This window comes from Herpailurus yagouaroundi, unplaced genomic scaffold (genome assembly GCF_014898765.1).
Source record: "Herpailurus yagouaroundi ecotype Mexico unplaced genomic scaffold, PumYag 190, whole genome shotgun sequence".
NCBI lineage: Eukaryota > Metazoa > Chordata > Mammalia > Carnivora > Felidae > Herpailurus > Herpailurus yagouaroundi.
Genome location: NW_024412421.1, coordinates 34,399,829 through 34,417,114, shown reverse-complemented (window position 1 = coordinate 34,417,114; position 17,286 = coordinate 34,399,829). Strand labels below are relative to the sequence as shown.

The window sequence follows — 17,286 nt, the reverse complement described above, 5'->3', positions numbered from 1 at the left end:
ACACAGGGTAGGGAGGGGGCAGGCAGCAGCCACGGGGGAGCCGTCACCACCTCGGGGGTCCGGCCCCTGCCCTGTCCCTTTACCCTCACACCAGAGACTTCTATTTAAAAAAAAAAAAAAATTTAATGTTTATTTTTGAGAGAGAGAGAGAGAGAGAGAAAGCAGGGAAGGGGCAGAGAGAGAGGGAGACACAGAATAGGAAGCAGGTTCCAGGCTCTGAGCTGTCAGCACAGAGCCCCACGCGGGGCTCGAACTCACGGACCGCGAGATCATGACCTCAGCTGAAGTCGGACGCTTCACAACTAAGCCCCCCAGGCGCCCCCAGACTTCTTTCTTCTAAGCGTGGGCAAGGCAAGGAGGTATTGTCAGGGTGGCATTTTACAGAGGCAGTGAGCCCAAGGTCACACAGTAGGGCTGGGGGCCGGGGTCTGAGCCTGTGTTCAGCCGACTCTTAAAGTCCCTGCTTTTATAGGTGCTTTTGAAAAAACGCTCTCCACTGTGGAAACCTCCAGACAGGCAAGACGAACACGGTCGTCTGGGGAGTCCCGCAGCGGCGACAGGTGCCAACGTTCTGCCCTGTGTTGGCCCCGCACCTGCCCCTCTTCTCACCCGGCCTCTGATACTGTTGCCACTTGGATACTTCCTTTCTGTAGGTAAAACGTATATGCCCTGAAACGAACAAACCTTACAATTAGTACCTGTTGTAAGTCAGTACAATTTTCTAGGTGGCCTGGGGTTTTCTTCTTGTGTCTTTATTTTCTCGCTTTTCTAACGATGGGCTGGTACTGTTTTTATAATAAGGGGGAAAATAATGAAACGGTGATTGAAACGTTACAGGAGTTCCTTTGGGCTGGTGTCCTATCCCCTCCATTCAGCGACAAGGCACCGGGACCCCCCCCCCCCAGGCCGACTGTGTTTTCCCACACACCCCTCTTGAGCAACCGGGTCTCCTAGGACCCTGCCGGCCACTCCCAGAAATTTGGGGAAGGCTGGGTGGCCACCCCTCGTGGCTAGGAAGGGCCCTGGGCCAGCCGGGGCTGAGGCACAGCAAGCTGCCCTAACTCCGGTCCCTGCTGCCTCCCGGGGAACCCCCACCTTCAGACGAGGAGTGGGGGCTCCCTGGGACGCCTCCCCCCAGCTGATGCGAGGCTGGGCAGGGCTGGCCCGGGGACAGGTTGCCGGGCAAGCAGCTGGGGCTCCTCCCAGGGTAGCTGCGGGAGGCCACGTTGCCCGGCGACCAGGCGGCAGCGTCCTTTGAGCCGAGACGGCGCAGCTGCGCCCAGCCCTGCCGGCTTTCCCCAGGGACCCCCGGGGCCCTGTCCCTATTCCCTTAGCCCAGAACAGCTGGTGCCTCTGGTCACAATGAGCGTCGTTCTCTCCAGGTGAGCGGCTCTGCGCCGGCCTTGGCCGGGAGGGAGGGGGCAGCAGGGCTCGGGGGCCTGATGCACAAGAGGGATGGGGGCGGCCAGGACTGCTGAGGGCGGGCAGCGGTAAGGGGCGCTCTCCCTCCCACACGACCCCACCTCAAGGTCAGGGGAAGACGGGGCTCCAGACCGGGGAGGCTTCCAGAAGCTGACCTCTGCTTCTCCAGCATTACTGTCCACAGCTCCGGGGAAGCCAAATTCGCAGGGTCCAAGCCCTCTCTCCCTCACCCACGTCCACTTGGAAAATCTCCCTTCGAGCCTCAGAGCCCAGCAGACAGCATCCCCCTGTGGGGTCGCCCCTGACCGCACTCCTCTGGCCAGATTCCACTGATGCTCTCCTACAGCTCGCCTGCCCCTTACCCATTCGTTTTGATGCCTGGTTGCTCTGAGGGTCACACACTCCAGGCTGCCTCGGGACCACCCAGTGAACTTCTTTAAAAACGCAGCCCCGTTAATAACGGGGGAACCCGTGTGGAAACAAGGGAACTCACTACACTTTCCACTTCGTTTTCCTGCAAACCTGAAACTGGCCCCCTAAAAAGGTTTATTCTTTTTTTAATGTTTATTTTTGAGAGAGAGAGAGAGAGAGAGACAGAGCACGAGGAGGGGAGGAGCAGAGAGAGAGAGGGAGACACAGACTCAGAAGCAGGCTCCAGGCTCCGAGCCGTCAGCCCAGAGCTGGACACGGGGCTCGAACTCATGAACCGTGAGATCATGACCTGAGCCAAAGTCAGACGCTCAACCGACTGAGCCACCCAGGCGCACCTGAAGTTTATTCATTTTTAAAAAAACAAAAACCTTCAGGGTTCGGAGAGAGGAGAGAATTTCCACAGCTGGGGGGGAAAGGCAAACTCGGGGGATTTGGAGGAAGAGGCCATCGCGGCTAGGAAGAGAAGAAGAACAACTCTGCCAGGAATAGGAAAGCCCCACTCAGGGTCCCAGGGAGGGTAAGACTGGATTTGGAGCCAAAGCAGCCTTTGCATTCCTGCCGGCCGTTTGACCAGCCCTGCCGCCTGGCCGGTCGCCCGAATCCGCCTCGATGGGACCGGGAGGGAGGGACCAGGCGTCTGACCGGGCGCAGGGTGACAGGCGGGCGACCCTGCGTGGCTGTCCCGACCGGGGCCCAGAACGGCCTCTCGGGCCCCACCTCCCCAGGGACAGCCAGGTGAGGGTGATGGAGGACACGGTGACCAACGCCGAGAAGCACTTGGGCCAGTTCTGCTCGATGCTGGCTGCCTACGCCCGCAAGACGGCCCAGGTGCGGGACAAGGCCGACCGGCTGGTCAAACAGCTCACCGACTTCGCCAACACCGAGCACCCCGAGACGCGGGCCACCTTGAGGAGCTTCGCCGAGGACCTGGCCAAAGTCCAGGATTACCGGCAGGCCGAGGTAGGCGGGGTGGCCCCGGGGGGATCCCTCGCGGGGGGTCAGGTCTGAGGGCCGAAGCCCTGCGATGCTTCTGAAAAGGTTTACATACGTCCCAAAGGGACAGAGAAAGGTTTTCTAAAAAGAAAATGCTGGAAGGAAAGCGAGGAGGAAAGTCCCTTTGCCTTTGGACTCCTGGGAAAACATATATATCTTTTCTTCTAGATTTGTGTTTATCCCACAGGATAAGGAAAAGGAACGGGCACGGGGGGATTCTCAGATGGGACTCCCATCCGGCAGGCCAACTTTTCAGGCCACTGGGCGTCAAGGCTTCGGCCTCACCCGGGAATTTGCTAGAAACGCAGGTTCCTGGGCCTCACTGGGAACCTGCCGAGTCGGCACCCCTGGGGGCGGTGCCTGGCAATCGGGGTCTTAGGGAGCCTGGGGGGGAAGGGGTCGGGGGACTCCTTCACCTGGCAGTTGGGCACCGACCCGGGGCCGTGAGGCATCCACCCCAGGACCATGCTGCGCCCTCGGGGGCTGTGCGGCGCACTGGCTCAGTCGGGTCTGAATCCCCTGCTCTCCTGGGCTCCCCGCGTGACATCGCGAGAGGCACGGGTCCCAACGAACTGCCCCGAAACCCTCAGTGGGCACAGTCGTTATACCCATTTCACGGGTGAGGAAACAAGGCTCGTGGGATGAAATGTGCAGCCGGAGCCTTTGGGAGGTCGAGCCCTGAGCTCAGGCGGCGCTCACAACCCTAAGGGACGAGGGACCGCGTCCCGGGCGTCCACAGCCCCCCACGGGCTCCTGCCACGCGCCCACCCACCGGTGTGCCCGTGGCGCTCTATCCGTGCAGCCGCCAAGCCTCCCCGGTTCTGTCCGCTCGGACTCTCTGCCTGTCCACACTCCCCCAGGTCGAGAGGCTGGAGACCAAGGTCATCAGCCCCCTGAAACTCTACGGGGCCCACATCAAGCAGACGCGGGTAAGCGGGGGGGCGGGGGGGGGGGCACTGCCCGACCGGGAGTGGCCCATCTGGACATGCAAGACACAGCCCTCCTCCCTCCTTTAGGCCGAGATCAAGAAGCTAAAGCAAGTCCAGAAGAACGAGATCAAGCAACTGGCAAAGCTGGGGAAACTGAGGCAGAAGTCACCATCGGATCGGCTAACCATTGTATCCTTCCCTGGGCCGTGGGCCCGAGGCTGCCAGGCCACACGGGGCGTCGGTCGCAGGCGTCCTCTGGGCAGGGGCTGCCGACTCACCTGGCTCCTTAACAGCACCCTCCCCAGTCCCAGGTGAGTGCCCCGCGTGTGTCTGGGCAAGGCCGAGCCCCGTGCAGGTGACGGACGACCTCCCCAGAGAGCCAGGTGAACCTTGACCTGCGCGGGTGCGTGCACAGCCCTGGGCTCAGGATGCGAGTCAGAGGTGCGGGGCCAGCAGCGGGCTGGGGGCACTTCTAACTTGTAGCCCCACTGCCATCATCTAGATGAGGAAGCCGAGGCCGAAAGACACGACCTGCCTTAGATCACACCAGGGAGGTAAGGGGCAGGCGTGGAGCTCCACTCCGAGGGTGCCTGGCACCAACACCCAGGTCTGCAAGTGCCCGGCGTGGGACCGGGTCATACGAATTAGCTAATTACCTAAAGAACGTTCCACGTGCGGGAATTAATTATCATCGACACCTGTTACGATAGTTCGGCAGGTGCCCCCCGTTTATTGCAAAGCCGCTGTGATCACCGTCCCCCATTACAGGCAGAGAAAGTGAGGCTCAGAGAGGTTTAGCGACTTGCCCGGGGTCACGCAGCTAGTCAGCAGGTCTGTCCGAGCAGCGCCTGCCCCTTTCACCACGGTCGCACTCGGCCTTTCCTCCGATGACCAAATTGGCGAGAGGCGTCCATGAGGCAGGGAGCTGACCCAGAGGAAGACCTGAAAATGATCCAGAATAGTCCAAAGGCCAGAACCACCCCGTGACACTTCCTACCTCCGGAGCCAGGCAGAGACCAGCGTGCAGAGGGCCTCGGCGGATGCCAGCCACACCACCCACCAGCTGGGGGAGATGATTGAAGCCTTCCAGAAGCGGAAGCTGACGGATCTTCAGGTAGCGGTGGTCGCCCGGCGGTAGACATGCTCTGGCCTCTAGGAGTGTGTGTGTGTGTGTGTGTGTGTGTGTGTGTGTGTGTGAGCCCGTGCATGTCTGCGGGCGTGTGCGTGTGCACGTGTGTGTGAGCGCGGATGCGTGTACGTGAGCCCAGACGGCTCTCAGAGCCCCGGCTCCCAGGACGATTGATCCTGGCCTGATCTAGCCGCTCAGCGCTCACAGCCCCGCCTCTGAGCACCCAGGCCCGGCTCCCCGCCGGGCCGGTTTGGCAGACTCCGTCCCCCCAACCCCCTCCTCGCCACGGAGGGACCCGCAGCCTCCGCCCTCACTCCCTCCTCCTTTCCTCACCCTCCGCCGGGCCAGCCATGGTTAGGCGCAGGGGGCGGGGCACGGGAGCTTCCTCCTCACGCACCCCTGCCGCCGGCACTGCAACCCAGACTCCTGGGCCCAGAGCCCTGGCTGGTCACAGAGGTCCCTGCACCCACTCTCGATCCCCCCATCCAGTCCATTTCCCAAGTTGCAGCCCCGGGGACCTCACAAAAGGCAGCTGTAACTTGTCACGCCTGGGTTTAATGCCCTCCCACAGCTTCCCTGATTCTAAAGATAAAGGCGGAAATCCTCCCCAAGCCTCCGGAAGCCCCAGCCCAGCCTTATCTTGGATGCATCACTCCAAGCTCAAGGGCGCCAAACCCCCGACGCGCCCCAGTGCCTTTGCCCCTCTGCCAGGAAAGCTTAGCCCTTACTCTGCATCAAGGTGACACCCCCTCATCTCCAGGGAAACTCACCTGGACCCCCAGCCCAGTCCGGCCCTGACATTGATTCACTGCTCTGCTCCCTCTGGGGTCAGTTATCCCGGGGCATGGTGGATAGGTTAAGTGTATTTTTAATTCCCTCATTAATCCAACACATGTTAAATACACACCTACTACGTGCCAGGCGCTGTGCCTGGTGCCGGGACACCATAGCCAGAAAAGGAAGGCCCCTGTCCTCATGAGGTTGCCACCCTGGGAAGACCCATGACGTACGCCATTCGTTAGGGAGCGGAGAGCGTGGGGGGCGACTCGCTGTTCCATGCCCGCCCCCCGACGCTGTGCGCCACAGGGCACACACACGTGGGGCACGGCACGGCGCCTGGCTGTCGTGTCCCCCTGCCGGGTCCCTGCACAGGGTCCAGGGCCTGGCACTTAGCGGTACTCAGTGAACGTTTGGGAGACGAACGAACAAATAACGCACAAGCGGGAGCGGTGATGGTCGCTGGTGCTCCGCCTCTGTGCGGCAGGCAGGACTCAAAGTCACCAGCAGGCCACCATCAGGCATCTGCTGCTTATGAGGCCCGCGGGGTGCCAGCAAGAGTTGAGCACAAGTGGCTTGGGCTCCACAGTTAGGGGCCAACAAACGCACGCAGTTGAAAGTCGGCATCCTTTGAACTTTTGGGATTAAGTTTGTAAGAGGCACTTATCCAGACCATCCCCTAAAAAGCGCTCCCAGTTCCGCAAGAGAAAAACAAGAAACAAACAAACAAACAAAAAACCCTCAGAACTGGAAAGAATGATCACCACTGTATCAGGGTTAGGTCACGTTTCTGTGTATACGATGATCCCAGTGACAAAAGAGCTCTCTGGCTCCTGTGAGAGCATGTGAGTGATGCTTTTGTCCGGGGGTCCACACCGCTGGGCGTGCGTCAGAAATCTGGAGGGCTGCCTCAAACGCAGATCACCCGGTGACCGGCCCACCCTGGTTGGGCTGCAGAGTCCGCATTTCTGACCAAGTCCCCGGTGGAGCTGGTGGTGATTCGGGGACACGGACGCAACTGCTATACTGACTCACGGGGCTTGGTGAATTGGGACCACACGTGTCCCTACCGTGCAGATGAAGTCACTGAGGGTCAGAGAGGCCACACGCCAGTAAGTGGCAGAAGGTGACCACCAGGCCAGCCTCCCAGGGGCAGAAGGAAGGAGACGGGACGCACGTATCCCCATCACCGCCTTGGCCCCTCTCCCCTCCTGTGCTCGCTTGGGGACTTCCTCTGAGCCTGTCCCCCCCAGCAGGCACTGCAATGTTTGTGTGATGTGGTGTGTTTCCAAACTGCCCACTCCCCCCCCCAACACCGAGCCCGTGTCCTGCTGGGGCCCAAAGCAGAGTAGGAGCCTCTCCTCCTAAGCTGACGCACAGTAGGAGCTTATGTGAGGCCTGGCACACAGGAGGCGCTTATGTGAGGCCTGGCACACAGTAGGAGCTTATGTGAGTCCTGGCACACAGGAGGAGCTTATGTGAAGCCTGGCACACAGTAGGAGCCCCCACTGGGGCTGGGCATGCAGTGGGAACTCCGTTAGAACTTGCTGAGCTGAGCCGAACCATCTGATCTAGAGAAATCAATATCTCTATCACAAAATTACATTTTGGCGAGCTGGCTCGTCAGGTTGTGAGGTCTCTCCCGGAAGATCCACTCACGGCCTGTGGGTGACAGAGGCCAAAGGTTTTGTAGCCATCAAGCTGCAAACACCTGTCCTCAGAAGCAAAGGCTGTGCAGATGAGCCCAGGTGACAGGGCAGAGCAAAGCGTGTCCCTTAGAGAGTCACCAAGAAACACGCCCTCTGCATTTCCGGAACAATTCCTGGGCGAGGCAGCTTTTGAATGGGAACGTATTATCTGTTCCGCAAAAACAAAAGTAACGTTGGCCTTGGACCTGCCCCATAAGGGCAAGTAACAGTCCCCCCCCCCCCTGCGGCCCGCCCCCCCCCCCCCCCCCTCAAGATGGCCCCAGGGCTTTGAGAATGTGGTTTATGTGATTCCGCCTGCTCTCCCCACAGAAAATTTTTTCAGACTTTGTCACTATTGAGATGGTCTTACATGCCAAAGCGGTGGAGGTATATTCCAGCGCCTTCCAGACCCTGGAGAACTACGACCCGGAGAGAGACCTTGAGGTACACATCACAAATGCTCCATTTTCTATCTGATGGTGTGGAGCTGAATTTGATTTTCAGTTGTCTCGATTCAGAAGCAGTTTTCATTGGCAACGTTTTGCAATGGTTATAATTTTGAAGACTCACTCTGATGAATCCTGGGTTGCCTGGGTGGCTCGGTCGTTGGTTAAGCGTCTGATTTCGGCTCAGGCCACGATCTCATGGCTTCATGGGCTCGAGCCCTGCGTTGGGCTCTGTGCTGATAGCATGGGCCCTGCTTGGGGTTCTCTCCTTCCCTCTCTCTCTGCCCCTCCCCCTGCTCAGCACACTATCCCTCTCTCTCTCTCAAAAATAAACGAATAAGATTTAAAAAAATTAAAAAAAATTTTTTAAATGTTTTATTCATTTTCTGAGAGAGGGAGAGAGCACAGGGGAGGGACAGAGAGAGAGAGAGGGAGACATAGAATCCGAAGCAGGCTCCACGGCCCGGAGCCTGATGTGGAGCTCGAACTCATGAACTACAAGAGAACTCATGAACCATTTAACTGACTGAGCCGCCCAGGCGCCCCTGACAAAAATTTTTTTAAACAAACACACAAGGGGTGCCTGGGTGGCTCGGTCAGTTGAATGTCTGACTTGATTTTGACTCAGGTCATGATCTCACAGTTGTGAGATTGGGCCCCACCTCAAATTCTGCTCCGACAGCACGGGGCCTGCTTGAGATTCTCTCTCTCTCCCTCCCCTACTCATTCCCTCTCTTTCAAGATAAACAATAAATAAAATTAAAAAAAAATAAAAAAACAGACACATGAATCAACAACGACAAAGAGCATCCCAGGCTGACGCCTGCCGTAGTTTGGATGCAGACAAAATGCGCATTATCCCTATCTGATCTGATGGAAATCAAGAGCAGACTTATCTAGAAAACACCAGACCACACCCAGTGCTGGAAAAAACGGCTACCACTTGCTGTGATTATCTTCTGTGGGCTCAGCTGGACGGTCTCGGGCGGGTCTTTCCCGGGTTTTCAGTCAGTTGGTAGCTGGGGCCGGAGTCACCTCAAAGGCTTCCGCACCGTATCTGGCGGATGATGGCTATTATCCGGGTACAGGACAGGCCTCTTGGTTTGCAGAGCTCAGTGCAGAATGAAACCGTGGGCCCTTCGTTCAACAATTATTAAGCGTTTCAAGGGGCGCCCGGGTGGCTCAGTCAGCATAGCATCCGACTTCGGCTCGGGTCACGATCTCGTGGTTCGTGGGTTTGAGCCCCGCGTCGGGCTCTGTGCTGACGCCTCGGAGCCTGGGGCCTGCTTCGGGTTCTGGGTCTCCCTCTCGCTCTCTGCCCCTCCCCCGCTAGTGCTCTGTCTCTGTCTCTCAAAAATGAATAAAAACGTTAAAAATTAAAAAAAAAAAAAAAAGAATTTCAAGACGGTGACAGCAGCGTGTCAGACGGAACATAGGGTTCTTCCGCGCTCGGGGCCCAGGGCTACGGCCTGAGCCGCATGCCGCAAAGCCCGACCCGCCTGCGTCCTCAGTGGGGCCTGCAGCCCGCATGCCTACCCTGCCCGCGGCCTCTCCAGGAGGCCTGGCAGCGGGTCGGAAGCGAGCATCCCGTGACAGAGGCAGGCGGAATAGGTACCACCTTTCACGTGTCACTCCTGCCACAGTCTATTTGTTGGACGTGAGTCCGTCACTGAGGACACATTCAACGGGAGGAGAATCCTATCCCGGCTCCCGATGGGTGATGGGTCAAGGAATTTGTGGGAAGCTTGGAAACCACCATACGAGGTTATATGCAGACTGAACGGGCTCGGGTAACTTCGCTCACCTCTGTGACATTCTTCTAGGGGAAAGAGCAATCTCTCATTTCCTGTGTGACTACCTGGCCTCTCTGGGCCTCAGTGTCCCCATCTGTAAAATGGGGTGGTAGGACTACTGTAGATTACGGCACGGGTGGGGGTGGTGCCAGCCGTGCACCTTCTCCCCACCCCCACCCCCACCCATCCCGGTCTCTCCCGGCAGGATTTTCGAGCCAAGATGCACGGGCTCTCCGGACATCGCGATGCTCGGCCACTCACGGACACCGTCTTCTCCCCGGCTGTCCCGTGGTCTCTCACTGGCCAGGTGAGCGCTGGGGGTGGGGCCGTCAATCCCGCGACAAAGGGGAGGCCGTCTGAGAACGGGGGTCTGCGGGAGATCCTGAGAAGGCGGCACAGCTTGGGGAGCGTGCAGCCCTCCCCCGGGGTCGGGCCTGGACCGGCCTGGAAGTGAAATCACATCAACACATAAACCGGCCCTGTGCCGCCGGCGCCTGTCCTGAGTGCCCCCGAGAGGCGTCCTGAAGCGTGGCAGCTCGAGAGGCGAGGGCCCTGCACGGGTGGCTCCTGTGCCCTGGGGCCCATGGGTGTCAGAAGCCTGAATTTCTCAGATTTGAGGGAAGTCATAAGGTACCTATACTCCAGGGCACCCAACAAGCACGGCAAAGCACATTTCTGGTTCTACAGGACAACCCCTCCGTGCTCACCCGAGTAACATAAAAGAGCAGCCTGGTACCAATCGGGGTAGGGTTAGTCACCCCGTGGGTGGGGGACAAGGGGGGGCCGCGTCCCACAGTCGAGGGGGCAGGGAGCGTCTCGTGGCTTTCTGACTAATTCTAACGGCAGTGAAGCAAGGAAGTACGGCCCCGGCTACTTGGGCCCAAACTCACTGCGCCCAAGCTGTGTGACCTCAGGACAGGTCCTTAACCTTTCTGTGCTTTAGATGCCTCGCCTGCAAAGCAGGGCGAATAGCAGTATCCCCCTGTGGGATCGTGGGGAGCGTCAGGCGAACAAACCTGCACAAAGCTCCTTAGAAAGGGCTCAGTACTTGTCCCTGGCCTCGTCATTCCCGCTTGTTATCATTTAGAGCGCTCAGACCGCCCTACGGGGCGAGAGAAGAGAAGACGAGGAGACCACGGAAGCCTCTGCCGAGGAAGACCTCAGAGGACGGGGGCGGGCGCTCCATCAATAGCACCAGAACTCCCCAGTCGGGAAAACGGGGGCTCTGGGTAAGGCCTGTGTCCTCTGAGCCTCAGTTTCCTCATCTGCACAACGGGGCAATCTCGCCGACCTCAGACGTCACTCTGGGGATCGCTGTGCCCAGCACGGTGCCGGGTATGGAGCAGGTGCTCAATAAACGTGGGGTGCCCCTTAACCTGAATCGTGCTGGGTCTCCTTTCCCCCCTTGTGACCCCGGGGACTCGGGTGTTTACACCCGAGAGCGCGGCGGATTGGCCTCCAGGGCTGCGGTCACAGAGCGCCACAAACTCGGGGCTCACACAACAGGAATTTACTCTCTCGAGGCTCCAGAGGCCTGAAGTCGAGAGCCAGGGGCGGGCAGGGTGGGCTCCAGGCCTCTCCCCCAGCCTCTGGGGGCCGCTGGCCATCTCTGGGGTCCCTTGGCTTATACACGGCACCCTGACCTTTGTCTCCACCCTCACGTGGCCTTCTCCCTGCGTGTGTGTGTGTGTGGATCTGTGTCCAAACTCCCTCTTTTTGTAAAGACACCAGTCTTACCGGCACAGGGATCCACCTACCCAGCGTGACCTCATCCTAACTAATTATATCTACAAAGACGCTATGTCCAAATAAGGCCACATTCTGAGGCACTGGGAGTCAGCATTTCCACATACGGGTCTGCGGGGCCACGAGTCACCCCTGACACGGGGACACGATGCGCAGGGATGCCCCTGGGAGCCAGGGACTCATCACAGAAGACAAGGGAGGTGGAGGGTGGCAAAGGTGAGGAAGGGAGTGAGCCCCATGATTCTCTCATCAACAAAGTGGGGGACAGAAGACTTTCAAGGGATCGTTGCAGCATTCGCACCCTCAGCACACTGATTTTTGTTACCCCCAATCCACCTCCCTGGCACCTCCTCAGGGAAGCCCACCCTGATTCTACCAGGGAGAACGCTCATTCCAAAAACCACCAAAACATCCTAGGGGCACCCGGCTGGCTTAGTCAGTTGAGCATCTGACTCTTGGCCTCAGTTCAGGGCATGATCTCGCGGCCTTGTGGGTTCAAGCCCCACACGGGGCTCTGCACTGGCAGCCTGGAGCCTGCTTGGGATATTCTCTCTCTCTCTCTCTCTCTCTCTCTCTCTCTCTCTCTCTGCCCCTCCCCCGCTTGCACTGTCTCTGTCTCTCCCAAAAATAAACCTAAAAACTTTTTCTACTAACTACAACATTCGACACTTTCTATGTAATAGTTTATAAACCAACACCTCGGAGATCGTACTGTAAGTCACACGTAGTCACGTCATAGAGCCATACATCTCCTACGTTTATACGCTCACGTGGGCACCACACACACACGAATGTCCGTCTTCTTTAACCTCGTCCGTGTCCCGACCCCACTGACAGTTTCCGAAGAAATATGGCCCTGCTTGGTGACCTGGCCCACTGTCCGTGCCCGCCCCTTCCCGCTCTGGCCCCGGAGCACCGAAGGGACGGGTGGTTCCTGATTCCAGGGTTGGACTAAAGCCCCGGCCTGCCTCGCCACCCTCTCTGAAAACGAAGGTCTGGATTTTTCGGCCACTTGGGAAGAGCGGCTCTCTTTCTGGGCCCCAGAGGCACAGGTGGGCGGTGGGGTGGACAGAGCGACTTGTGGCGGCTCTCGGGCACCACTGGATTTCCAGGGTCCCCCTCTCTGGGTGTGTTTTTGCTTTTTCTCTCCTCCTGATGGAAAGCGAGCTCACCCGCTGCTCGCCAGGGCCACTGGTGCAGGTGCCCGCAGGGGGAGAAGGTGCCGCACGGCTTCCGGGCAGGGGGGGAAGGACTGACCCGGTGAGTGGGAGCCTCGTCCACGCCCGGGCAGAAAGGAGCCGTTGCCTGGGGACAGCGGGACTTTGGGGGCGGCCAAGAGACAGGGCCCGGGGTGGGGGGCCAGGGCAGCCAGAGCTCACAGGGTCCGAGTAGAAGCCCTGGCCTTTCAGTTGAGCCACTCGGGGCCAGAGGGCCTCCGCGCAAACTGCCAGACCGGACGAGGACGCACACGTGGTGCTCAGGGGCGCAGGAGTCCCTCCTGCCCGCACCCACGCTGCCCCAGGTCGGCCAGACTCACGGAGGCCCCGATCCAAGTCCAAGAACACACAACCCAGCCGCGTGCGTCTGCCCCCACGGCCAAAGCAGAGGGGGAAAGACCAACGAGCCGGAGGCGACAGGCTCCCGCCACCCAACCACACGCACATCTGCGGCCCCTGGGGCGGGGTGGCGCGGGCGGCAGGGGGAGGCCACCGGGGGGACCCGCCAAGCTATGCGCCACCCCTGGCGGCCGCCCTCACCAGACCCACGCCGGACACCCACGCCCGCCGCCCACTACTGAGCCCCCCGGGCCCACTGCGTCCTTCCAAGCCTCACCTCTCCGCCGCCGCTGTGTCTTCAACTCCCCCTCCTCCCGCGTCCTCACCCCCTCCTCCCACACGCTCACCTCCTCCTCTCGCGGCCTCGCCTCCTCCTTCCCCAGCTCCTGCCAGCATCCACCCGACACACGAAGCCACGAAGCCCCGGGGCACCTCCACATTGGGACTCGAGGTCGTGGACGCGGCCCGCACTGTCCCAAACGCGCCTCCCTGGCCGGCGTGACGGCGACCCAGCTCGCTCGGGTCAGCAGGCACGCGGAGACGGGGCGGGGCCGGGAACACGCATGCGCGGGGTGCGGCGGCCGCCCCCTGTCGGCCCTCGGGGGCAGTGCGGGTTGTCCAGCCGCCGGTCGAGGGCGGCCAGGGCGCCCGCTGGGTCCCTTACCGCGTTGAAAGTCACACTGAACGGAGCCACCCATCCCGCCTCTTAGCCAAAGATCGTTAAGGAACAATTCGTTGGAAACTGCACGGAATGAAATGAATGCAGCCGCAGACATGACTACGTACACCAAACGCACTCAAAACTGTCCGCAGATGAATTTCAGATGCAAATCTACAAAAACTCGAGAATAAATACAGAAGAAAATCTACATGACCTTGGGTTTGGTGATGAGCCTCCCACAAGACACCAAAAGACTACCCACCCCCGCACAAAATAGTAACGTGTACTTTTCAAAATGAAGCTTTCCATTCCGTGGAAGACCTTGTTCGGGGACCCGGAAGGCAAGACTGGGAGAAAATATTGGCAAAGCCCGTATCAACAAAGGGTCTGTAGTCAAAATATACGAAGAACCCTCGTAACTCAACAATAAGACAACCAGCCCCACTAAAAACAGGTAAAGGTCTGAACAGACACCTCAGCAGAGAAGACACATCATCACTAGTCACACAAACATAGCTCCAAGCCATGTTTCCTTAGGGAATTACAAACCAAAACCTCAGTGACCGACCTAGCACTGCACACCTTTCAGAATGGCTAAATCCCAAAACAATGCCGATGACGCTGCCACTCACTGGGGGGTGGGGCTCAGGGAGGCTTCTGTTAAACACAAAATTCAACGGGATAAATTTGAACATCTACTTGGTTTCCTTAAACGGTTCATCAATTCGGTGGCATCTCCATCCAGAATACAGAGGGGTTCTCCCTCAAATGCGTCGCTGAGGTCAGAGGGAGAGAGGCTACAACCCACAGAAACACCATTCGCAAGCTTCACTGTTTAAATTGTATATTTAGTTTTGTGAATTTTGGCGCATGCGTTGTAAATTTAATCCTACAAAATTTAGACGGGAACGGTTGGTCTTGTTTCTGTCTTTAACAGGTGGGAGCCCTCCGGAGGCACCTCTCCCTGGATTTGTCTCCCCGTGGGGGTAGCAAAGGAAAGGACGGCCTTGTGCACATCACCTTTGGTTCTCACAGGACCACCCAGGAGAGCTGATAGTTCCTTCCCATTTTATAGATGAAGAAAGCAAGGCTCAAAGAATGATTTAGCGGTTGGTGGGGAGGTTGAACCGGACCTGGCCTCTTGCCCCGGGCCACCCCACCCTGCCCCTGCTCTTCTGGGTCTCTGCTGACCTAACGGGGTCCTCCCCCTTCCACGTACTTGCCTCTGAATCCCACCCTTGGCCTGCTGCTGCTGCAGTGCGAGAGGAAGGAGCTAATTAGCAAAAGAAAGGTGCCTTGCTGACCCTGAGGTCGCATGCCCTGTCTTTCCTGTCCCCTGGGCCAGTTTAGATAAACAGAGGTGGTGCCTCACGTCTGCTGTAAACAACCTTCCACCCAACCCAAACCCCTTACCTGGCACATCTTCAAAACCCCCTTTGCCCCACGCCCATGAGTTAATGTTCCCGATTTCATTGTCTCTCTATGCACGCCCATCACTCTTATAAGCCTTTTGATCCTAATTAAAACGGAGCAAGGACCCTCACTCGGGGCTCTTGTCTCCTCCCGGACATTAGCCTCTCTCGAATTTTTAATCCTGCGTCCCGCTTTCTTGCTGGACAAGCGAGCACTCCAGACCCAGAGCCTACACAGAAGAGCCAGATCAGGATTCCAGCTAGAAGGGGTTCCAGGCATCCCGGAGGCACGGGCTGAGGTCCAGTCCAGGGGGCCACTCCAGCAGACCCCCACGCAGACAAGGCATGGGCTGTCCCTCAGAGGGACGGTCCCCCTCCCATGCTTCCATGGGATGTATGTGCATCTGGACAAGATGCTCGTGCTCAGCATAAACGAGGAAATCATCTATTTGACCCCAGAAAAGAATGTTTCCTTCCAAAAAGCCACTCATGCCACTGAAAAGATCGCCAATTCTGTAAGGAGTCCTCATGGATACGTGAAAACAAAAATTAGGCAGACCAGCTTTTTTTTTTTTTTTTTAAAGATAATTTATTTGCATTTCCACCTTCTGACAATCTGAGGTGCAATATAGAGACATATATTTTTTTTCTTCACAGGAAACAGTTTTGATTTTAGCACTGTTCTGAGACCTTCACCCTTGAAACGTCCTCAGCTTTAAAATACTGTTTGTAGGACATCACCCAATGGGACACAGAATTGCGTTAACTCTATCAGCGAGAACACCCATGGCACTGAACTCTACTTTGGGGCGACTGAAAGGCAAAGTCTGGGTGTGGCGGTGGCAAGTTCAGGTCAGAGACCCGCTGGCCAAAGGAGAAAACACGATGCACACATGTAAACCGTCACCGGAAGCCCCAGCGGAGGCCATGGTTTATAACAAAGGCAGCAGACTGACCGTGTTCTAACACATTTACGTATTTTAAGGGGTTGTGAGTCTACTGTGTGAATTTCTAGCATCTCCTAATAATCAAAGGTTTGGCTTGTCTTTCTCAAGGCGTCTGCAGAAGTGACAGTCCCTGGCTTGCGGGAGGCCTCGCCCAATGCGGTCCCTAGCACAGAGGACATCAGGTCCCCACCCCTGTCAGAGCTGACGTGTGGGAACAGCTCCCGCAGTGCCTTCTCCTGTCTCCTTTCCTGAGCACATGTCCAGGACCCAGGAGGGAACAGGGACAGTCCCCCAATTCTAGGACTGAGCGGTGGGTCAAGGGGGATTTAATAGGCGGCCCCTTTTGGCTCAAGTGCAACCCCTTCAGGTGCAGTTCCGGAGGGTTGCAGGTTACGGCGGGCTCTGCTCTGACTCTGCCTTGGTGAAGCCCTGGATTCTGTAGGCTGAGAGACCCCAACTGTGCAGACACCCTGTGACAGGCCTGTGCGTGGAAGTTACAGGAAGATGGGGCAAACCCAGACCATCCTGTCTTCCAGAAGCGACGAGCTTATCCCTTTCCATTAGTAACCACGAGCCCTGCAATGACAGCACGGCCGTACTTGAATCCTGGGGACACTTGAGTCCCTTGGACACAGCTCGGTGGGGTTCCACGTACGAGCTCTGGTCGACTCGGGGAACACAGGCCAGCACCCAGGAAACAGAGCACGAGGCGCTGCCATCCTCCCCAAGGAGTGTGACTCTCGGGCCCGAGGACAACAAGGGGACCGATGACACCCCGCAGGAGCCAGCCATGGAGAACGTTCTTAGCATCGAGTGTATTAACTGAACGGGGACACCCTGAAAACGACTCCTCTATTTGCTACTTGGTGAACCAACACATCCCTATTCCCAGCCACACGGCGACAAGGATGTATGGGACACGTGGCCCTGTGTGGCTTTGCCCGAGGTCTGGACACTACACGTTGGCCATTAGGGGCGCCTCTAGCCAATATAATTCCCCTTTTGGTGAAACTCATCCCCGAGGGTCCTGAGGAATAAATGATTTACAGGCAGTCGGGGGGGGGGGGGGGGGGGGGGGGAGGAGGGTCGAGGGAACAATGGTGCAGGAGACCCCGAAGGCCGGGGGGTGGGGGGTGGGGGGGCTCCACCCCCTCCTGAGGCTGGGGCTGGGCTCCCTCCACTCCGCTCTCCTCCCCCTGGGCCACAGGCCCTCCTTCCCAAGCTTCCCCACTGTTCTGGGCAAAGGGCTCGCGCCACCCCCACCGCCACCCCCGTGGCTCCCCAGGCGTCTGCGGTTTTAGGTAATTTGGTAATGAAGCTGATCTAGCCTCACGGGTCCACCTGGATCCCCCCTA

The 17,286-nt window shown here is 58.2% G+C and overlaps 1 protein-coding gene across 1 annotated transcript; it reads left to right on the top strand.

The window, feature by feature from the left end:
• The first annotated feature begins 738 nt into the window (after positions 1 to 738).
• CIBAR2 (CBY1 interacting BAR domain containing 2) lies at positions 739 to 10,832 on the top strand. Its single transcript, XM_040443261.1, has 9 exons — positions 739 to 1,382; positions 2,580 to 2,814; positions 3,708 to 3,776; positions 3,864 to 3,965; positions 4,082 to 4,087; positions 4,786 to 4,890; positions 7,701 to 7,814; positions 9,815 to 9,916; positions 10,697 to 10,832. The coding sequence occupies exons 1-9, from the start codon at positions 1,363 to 1,365 to the stop codon at positions 10,799 to 10,801; spliced, it is 858 nt and encodes a 285-aa protein (XP_040299195.1). The 5' UTR covers positions 739 to 1,362; the 3' UTR covers positions 10,802 to 10,832.
• Positions 10,833 to 17,286: the final 6,454 nt, after the last annotated feature.

Coding starts and splice junctions, on each gene's coding strand:
- CIBAR2 (XM_040443261.1), top strand. CDS start 1,363: ATGAGCGTCGTTCTCTCCAG. Junction 3,777..3,863: donor CCCACATCAAGCAGACGCGG/GTAAGCGGGGGG, acceptor TCCCTCCTTTAG/GCCGAGATCAAGAAGCTAAA. Junction 4,891..7,700: donor GGAAGCTGACGGATCTTCAG/GTAGCGGTGGTC, acceptor CTCTCCCCACAG/AAAATTTTTTCAGACTTTGT.